General features: G+C 47.7%; 1 protein-coding gene across 1 annotated transcript in view; it reads left to right on the forward strand.

Moving 5' to 3' along the window:
* Positions 1–8692, forward strand: part of sdc3 (syndecan 3) — a 54774-nt gene extending 46082 nt beyond the window's left edge. The window contains exons 3-5 of the mRNA XM_063185329.1: positions 376–1361; positions 2541–2784; positions 7855–8692. Of these exons, the coding sequence (XP_063041399.1) occupies positions 376–1361; positions 2541–2784; positions 7855–8021 (1397 nt within the window). The 3' untranslated portion in view covers positions 8022–8692. The remainder of the gene's footprint in view (positions 1–375; positions 1362–2540; positions 2785–7854) is intronic.
* The last annotated feature ends 397 nt before the right edge of the window (positions 8693–9089 follow it).

Raw genomic sequence — 9089 nt, forward strand, 5'->3', positions numbered from 1 at the left:
TACTTTATCAATTTTGACAATTATGTATTATATTACATAATTTATTTATCAGCCATGTTTCCACGGCACCCCTGTTGAGAAACACTGCCTTATACAGTAGTATGTAGCAGATGCTTTTCTCTCCACAAATGTTCACATCCTTGACAACAAGAAAATGCAAGTAAGAAGGATATCTAAGGCAGCTACGTCCTCCTTCCAAGAAAAAGCTTTAAATGTCATAGCTGCTTCATATTTGAATAGATTAAAACCGGCAACAAGAACATAAAGTACATGTGTAGATATTCACTACAGTTTTTCCCCTTTCTCTCTCTTTTCTGTCATTCTCTCTCCCTCTCTCTCTCTCCCTCTCTCTCTCCCTCTCCCTCTGCTCCCCAGTCGACCCAGATGTGGAGGTGAGCCCCACGCGGCTGGACGTGTCCTTCACCACGCCGGAGCCTCCCCCGCTCTCCACCACCCAGGCCACGGGCGTCGCCCCCTCCGCGCCTCCCGCCCCCGAGCCCAGCGCCACCACCTCCGCCCCGGGCACCATAGGAGGAGGAGACCCGGTGGCCAGCGGAGGTGCCGGCCCCGAGGAGAACACCACGGAGGAAGGGGAGGTGGTGGTGGCCGGAGCCGTGGAGGAGGACGAGGAGGCCAAGAGGAAAGAGGAGGAGGAGAAGAGGATACGAGAGCAGGAGCTGCTGGCGGAGAGAGAGCGAGAGAAGGAGAAAGAGAAGGAGAGGGAGAGGGAACGAGAGCGGGAGAGGGAGAGAGAACGGGAACGAGAGCGGGAGAGAGAAAGAGAAAGAGAGAGGGAACGCGAGCTGGAAAGGGAACGCGAGCGCGAGAGGATTAAAGAGAGGGAGCGCGAGAGGGAGCGCGAGCTGGAGAGGGAGAGGGCGAGGATCGCGGCGGAGAAGGAGAGGGCGGACCGGGAAAGGACAACGGTGTCCCCGTGGGCCGCCTCCATCCCCATGGTGACCACCAGCCCGGCGCCCCCTCCCCCCATGCCCGACGGCGACTCGCTGGCGCCCTCCGGAGGCCCCGAGGAGTTCAGCACAGCCGAGGAGGCGGAGGAGGAGATCTTCCTGTCGACCGACGAGCCCCGCCAGCCCTTCCCCACAATCCCCTGGGACCGGGACACCACCACCGAGCCGCCGCCCACGCCCGCCGATGACGACGACGTGGCCGTGACGGACACACCCCCCTCTATCGACACGGACACGTTCCCGCCGGACGCGGAGGACCCTGCGTGGGGGGAGGAGGAGGAAGAGACGGAGTATGACGAGGAGGAGGAGGAAGTGGTCACTATGGAGCCCACTACTACGACTGTTAGCACGACCACTGAGAGCACCACAGAGCAGACCACAGTGGTGGCACAGGTAGGCAGTGGCTTTGAAGCATGAACCCACACACACACACACACACACACACACACACACACACACACACACACACACACACACACACATACACATACACAATCTGACACTTTGCCACTCACAAGGTCTCATACAAACACACATGTTTGACTGTTTGACACACACACACACACTGCTACAGTGTCACACGTGTACACACAGACACCGCACACACGCGCACACACACAGATCGGACACATACCATGCATTAACTACCACATCGACCAGACAAGTAAGCAGTGGAACAGTAGTGGTTTGGTTTCCACCAGTCCACTTTACATAAACACCCAGAGTGACACACCTAGATATTAACCGCCGCAGTTTACACCACTATGATTTCCAACTGAGGCATGGAGACGTACCAACCACACACACACACACACACACACACACACACACACACACACACACACACACACACACACACACACACACACACACACACACACACACACACACACACACACACACACACAGCTGCCCACTCACTACTACACACTCCCTACCGCTTGGATTAACAGTTCTTCTGCCACTTTGGCATGGGAACAGAGCCACACACATACACAATAAAAACACAAAATAGTGCTTGCTCCCTGGCAGGTGCGGTCCACACACACACACACACACACACACACACACACACACACACACACACACACACACACACACACACACACACACACACAGAGACACACACACACACAGAGACACACACACACACAGAGACACACACACACACAGAGACACACACACAGAGACACACACACAGAGACACACACACAGAGACACACACACAGAGACACACACACAGAGACACACACACAGAGACACACACACACAGAGACACACACACAGAGACACACAGACACACAGACACACACACACACAGACACACACACACACAGACACACACACACACAGACACACACACACACAGACACACACACACAGACACACACACACCAAACACGTGTCATTCTCCAATCTTTATGTGCACATGTAAAATGGCGTTTGAAGCTCACACACTAACACACCTGTCTCATTTAACAGTCTTTGTGTCCATGTGTGAATTGAAGCTCACACACTAACACACAGGCACACACACACTCACACGTGTCTCCTTTTCGCCCCCCTTTTCAGACAGAGGCACCCGTCATCGGGAAGGAAGTGAACAACGAGGTGGGGCTGGGCCCCGTCCCCGGAGACGACTTTGAGATCCGCGACAACAACAGTCGCCCGGACAACGAGCTGGGCGCGGGCCGCGAGGTGCCCGAGACGGCGCCCGAGGTGCCTGACCTGACGGGCAACACTGTGGACCGCGTAGGCAGCTCAGCCGCCCAGATGCCACAGAAGAACATCCTGGAGAGGAAAGAAGTGCTCATAGGTCAGTATTATATGCTCATAATTATGATATTAAACATCCTGGAGAGGAATGAGATGCTCATAGGTCAGTATTATTTATGAATAATTATTGTATTAAATATCCTGGAGAGGAATGATGTGCTCTTAGGTCAGTATTATATTATTTTTTATCATATAAGCAGATCGTCTTCCTGTGTTGGTAATGTTATGGCTTTTATTTAGTTTACCAAGGCTGAGTATACAGTAGCCGGTACAGCTCCGTTTTCCAGGATGAGAAAGAATAGCTCATAATTCAGTGTTTGTTATTAATCTTTTAAAGTAATGCCTTTTGTTTTTTTAACCCAAGAGGTGAACATAATTTATTTATCCTCTAACGTAACCTTGGGTAAACCCATGACCAAAGGACACATTTGACATTTACATTTGTATGTTTTAACAGATCTTCTTTCTGTGTTATTTAATAAATCCCTTTATTTATTTAACCAAGGGTGAATATGCTTCTGATTTCTAGGGATAGTCCCCACTTTTCCTGTGAGTCCCCAGTTGGTCGACTCTAAAATATAAAGTTATTTTAAAAACACACGCTGTAGATACAGGAACGTGTCCAGTTTCCAAGGAAATGCAGGGAAATGTTTTGTTTTCATCTTCTTCTTGGAGGTCTACTGGCCTCCCTGGTAGAGAAAGGGGCACCTGGGGTACCCCTCCATGCGCAACCGATGTCCGTCTCAAAAAATGTCAGTATAGGAAAATAAGCAACAATTGAGGCCAGGGGGATTTCTAGCCCTCACGGACTCCCTGCGCAGAAGAATACAGAACTGTGGCTATAGTAATAAACATGGCACAGAAAAAGAGTTAGACGGTGAAATAAATTAAAATAAATAAAATAAAAGAACAATTACACCTGGCTGTTTGCTACATAAGTTACTTTAGAGAAACACTCAAAACATTTCAAAAAATGTAACCCATGTTTTTATGTTAGATTTTTTTTACCTCCCTTAAAGGGAAATGTTTCAGTTTTCCTGTGCATTCTACAACAGGGCTAATCCAATAAAGCTGTAGTGGCAGATCTGCACACTAGCTGAATGGACTCCAAAAATGATTAAAAAAAAATAAAATAAATCAACTCCTACGCCTACGGCAGTGTTTCCCCAAGAAAAGTGGAGTGTTCCTTTAAGCCTGGGCTAAATTGGGTTGCGACGCCCTGTAATGGAGGGGTATTGATTTTAGCATATCAAAGCACCCTGCACAGTGCACAGATCGGTGTTGTATAACTGCCAGAGCATTGCTACTGTAGGTGCACCAATAAACAGGCACTGCCAAGGCACAATCTTCTCAGCCCAGCTGCTGATCCTGAATTTCAAAATCTTTCACTTCCATCACTTTTCTTTTCCTGTGCAACGTATTTTTATTTCAAACACATCGTAGACTAAAATCTTTTAAAAACCGGAATTCTCCGGACTGTGTTTATAGCTACTGGCCTTGCTTAATGACACATTTAGAATGACCTTGGCAGGCTTTTTAGAAGCCACTTTCCCTTAGCAGACTACCAACGATTTCACATCGGGAAAGCTCCTGCAGCAATTAACCTATAAGGCTGGCCCCGTTAAAAGGAAACAATACTTAATACACTGGCACTAATGACTGCACTTGTGGTCCGGGCCAGCTTCTGCCAAAACGCAGCTTATCTGCTGGTGCAGTGGCGGGCGGATCAGTGGCCTTCGCCAGTTGTCTCTTGGGTGCATGGCGGATGTGTGGCGTTTCTGCTCCAATTGACCCCTCATCCTGCCCCGGCCGCACAAAGCCAGAGAGACGCCATACGTTTGACGTAAATGCCCGTTCGTGCAGCTCCGCTCGGCTCGCTAATTGCCAGGCATTACAGAAACCATCTGATATACTTACAGGGAGTGGTTGAGGGCTGTGTGAAAAAAAGACATGTTTTTCCAAAAACCAAAGTCACGATATGAGTAAGCATGAGGAATGCGTTCAACAAAATGGTAGAATATTATATGCTGCCACTGACCATCAATGTAAGCTACCTCTAAAAAAGCTCTGAAACAGCAGTGTAAGATTGTAGCATTCCACACGTTGTCCTACAGAGCCCGCCATTACTTAGAACTACTGACATTCTGCCTTCACACCAGCGTGGCAGGATAACCTCAAAGGTTAGCTCAAATACACGGCTCCAAAAAAGAGGGTGATTGTGACTGAACTTGCCACTCTTCCTGTAAGAGCCCACAGTCACCAATTTCAGAAAAATGTGCTCATTGCACCAGCCCCCACCCGCTGCTTTTTTGCTTACACAATCATAATGCGCTGCCAGTTCATCAATGTAAGTTGATAAATTACTGTTGACGTGACGGGACAAATTAAATCAAGGACATCGGTTGCCATGCCACAACAGATTTTCAAGCCAGCATCATTTAAAAAAATGAGGAAATCTTTGACAGGGAAACTTTTTTGGTATGAAAAGAAGTATGTTTACCACCCCATTCCCATGGTTTCACTCCTCCACAAGAACAAGATAAAAATAGAGCATGCAAACCAAGTCCAGGGATTTGTCACAAGAGAGAAAAATATCTTTCTTGTTTTTTGCCCAGAAAAATGACCATCTGTCTCCTGATGTCTCATCTCTGTGTCCAATGTTTTGTCTCCATCTTCTCTCCATCTGTCTGTCTGTCTGTCTGTCTGTCTTTCTGTCTGTCCGTCCTCAGCTGTCTTGTTTGGTGGGCTCTTTGCTCTGGTCTTTGCTGACTTCCTGGTCATAGGTAAAAAAAATTCTAAAGACGAAACTAAGCTCATTAGAACAGTGCCTATGGTGTGCTTAGAAGGTAGTAAGTGTCCCTGTTCGAATCATATGTGTTTTAGAAGTTTGAACTTTGCTATTGCTATTTAGCAAGTGCCTATGGTAAGTTAGAAAGTGCTTATTACATGTTTAGAGGTTAGAGAGTGGCTATGGTGAGTTAGAAGAAAGTGCCTATTGTGTGCTTGTTGCCCTGTGTAGAACACGTACAGGCTTCTAGTCTCCCTGTGGTTTTGAATGTGACGCTGTGCTCCCAGAGTTCCTTGCTTCCCCCGAAAAGTCATATCCATACAGTATATCCATATGTTTACAGTTAGCGCTTATTATAAACCAGATCAATTGGAGCAGAATAAAACCACTTCAAGTTTGTGTGTGCGCGCACGCGTGTGTGTGCGCGTGTGAGGGCGAGGGAAAGAGAAAGAGAGGCTTTGTTTAAAAAATAAATAAAAAACAAAGCCAGAAGACGAACATTTTCTTAATAAGCTGCTCAGTTGTAATTAGAGGCCCTGTAATTAAACTTTTTATAGGTCTCTGAATGGAACGTACACACACACACACACACACACACACACACACACACACACACACACACACACACACACACACACACACACACACACACACACACACACACACACATACGTCCTTCACCCTTTTAGTGGTGAACGTGACCTATAGAGTTCCATTTCTTTAAAAGAAGGCCACTGTAACAATCCCGGCCGGCCTATGTCAGAGAGGCCTGGCCAAATGCCTCCCCAAACATGCCTCTCTGACCGCACATGGGCTAGATGCTGCTTTCTTAGAAACCGCCCCGCCTGAGGTACGACAAGGGCTCTACTTTTGAGGCCGACGACACAACGAAATGACATACAATTTCCAGTGGTTCCTGAATTGGAAACCTGACCACTGGCCCTACAGTAGTTCTTTTCGTGTCTGTGTGTGTCTGTGTGTGTGTCTGCTACACTCGTTTTCTTCTCCTGCATTTCATTTTAATTGTATAGTCCGCTTCTCCTGAAGCCGAGGCTAGTGAATTAGATAGCATGGCTCCTGGCAGAGACTACCAGACCATTTTAACCCTGTCCACAGACGGGAGGCACAGTCAGTCAGAGTCAGTCAGTCAGCATTTCTGCCTATAGATGCTTCTCTGTACCACATGTCTCAAAATATGCACCTTAGTCTCCTCTCGTCTCCTCTCCTCTCCTCTCCTCTCCTATGGCAAAGCTGTAGGGGCTCTTCTAGTGCTGTGTGCTGAAATGTGTCCCTGTCCCTTTTTCCATGGCAGAAGACTAGTAGCTCATAGATGTGACGGCAATATCATCATATCTGCAGATATGACGTGTGTCGTTGGCATTTGTGAATATAGATGTGTGTGTGTGTGTGTGTGTGTGTGTGTGTGTGTGTGTGTGTGTGTGTGTGTGTGTGTGTGTGTGTGTGTGTGTGTGTGTGTGTGTGTGTGTGTGTGTGTTTGTACGGGCAGATGGGGTATTGCCTCTGCCAATGCGGATGGAGCCATTTCTGTCTCTTCCTTTGTCTCCGGTGATGCATTTGAACGTGTGAATGTGTTTTGAGTGCCTCGGTGGGTGAGTGTGTAGGTGTGTGAATGTGACGTGATGTCTATGTGAATGTGGGAGAGTGTGTGTCCACGCCTGTGTGTGTGTGACGTGAGTTAGTGCGGGGGATGTGTCCGGGTGAATGCATCCATGTGTGGGTGGGTTTTGTGTGTGCGCGTGTGGTGTGTGTGTGTGTCTGTGTGTGTGTGTGTGTGTGTGTGTGTGTGTGTGTGTGTGTGTGTGTGTGTGTGTGTCTGTGTGTGTCTGTGTGTGTCTGTGTGTAGAAGCACAGATGATGCCATTACCGTCTCTTGCTTTCCCCACAGTGTTTGTGTTTGTTTGTTTGTGTGTATGTTTTCTAATGGTAATGACAGCATCTCATCCCCTGCTACAGTTGTTTGTGTGTGCGCATGTGCACACTGATAATGTTAATGGTGTGCGTGTGTGTGTGTAGGTAGTGGAGGTAGTGGAAATAGCCCAGCCTCAGCTATTGGTGTTTGTCCGTGTGTGTATTGCATATACGTGTATACATATCATGTGTGCTAAGTACGATAGTATTCTGGTGTCTGCAGCGGGGTGCGTGTGCGTGGGTGTGTGTATGCGTGTGTGTGCACTGTGCACGCATGTTTGAACGTAGACAAAGGGGAAGGGAGTGTGTGTGTGGATATGTCTGTGCATGTACTTGGCATGCGTGTACTTTTCCATGTGAACTAACTGGCGTGTTGTGCTGCTGTGTCCGCAGCGGTGATCGTGGGGGGCGTGGTGGGGGCGCTGTTCGCCGCCTTCCTGGTGATGCTGCTGGTGTACCGCATGAAGAAGAAGGACGAGGGCAGCTACACGCTGGAGGAGCCCAAACAGGCCACCGTCACCTACCACAAGCCAGACAAGCAGGAGGAGTTCTACGCATAACACACACACACACACAAGGACAGACACACACACACACACACAAGGACAGACACACACACACACACACACACGTACTGACACACACACACACATGGACAGACACACAAATATACATACACTCACGCATAGACATGCAGACACAAATATGACATGCCACAAGGCAGACAAGCAGGAGCTCTACGTATAACACACACACACACACACACACACACACACACACACACACACACACACACACACACACACACACACACACACAGACCTACAAATACATGAACAGACACAAATGAACACACACACACACAGACAGACATGCTTCACAAGCAGGAGGAGTACTTCGCATAACACACGCACACGTGGACCGACATAAAAATATACACATACATGCATACAGACACGCATATACACAAAGAGGAGTTTTATGCATAAAACACATAGACACACAAATGTACACACAAATCAACATACGAATATAGACACAAACACACCTTGCACACATACACCCAAATACAGACACAGAACAAAATACATACACCATCCACGTGCATACACATGCATACCAACTGAAAAGGTTTACATATTACTACTAATGAGTTCTGTAATTTATTCTGAAATTCCTTTTTACCGTAGCTACCTTCTTCCTCTCTTCTCCTTGCCCTGTCTCCCCCCCCCCCTCTTTTTGTCGTAACCTGCTTGTCTACCCTGCCCCCTATCCCTCTTCCTGGTTCTGTGTCTTCTGTCTGCACCTGAAGCACCCCCACACCTCGTTCCTCTTAGGAGAGTGTCTGTGTCTCTCTCCGTGTAGTTACGTGTCTCAAAAGCAGCAAAAAATGAGCAACCGAGTTTAAAAGGTGGTAATGGAATAAGAGAACGGCGTGTGGAGGGGTTAGGTGGGTGATGCTCTTGGCATGATTGACATGTCGGGACTGTTTCAAAGAAGCAGCTCTGTGCTTGCTCGCTGCTGCTGGACGTTAGATCAACATTGAATGACATTTCATTTGTTTTCCTCCTTTTTTTAAGAAAAAGAAAAAAAAAACCAAAACATTTCATTTTTTTAGTTATTTGCAT

The sequence above is a fragment of the Engraulis encrasicolus genome, chromosome 20 (assembly GCF_034702125.1).
Source record: "Engraulis encrasicolus isolate BLACKSEA-1 chromosome 20, IST_EnEncr_1.0, whole genome shotgun sequence".
Taxonomy (NCBI): domain Eukaryota; kingdom Metazoa; phylum Chordata; class Actinopteri; order Clupeiformes; family Engraulidae; genus Engraulis; species Engraulis encrasicolus.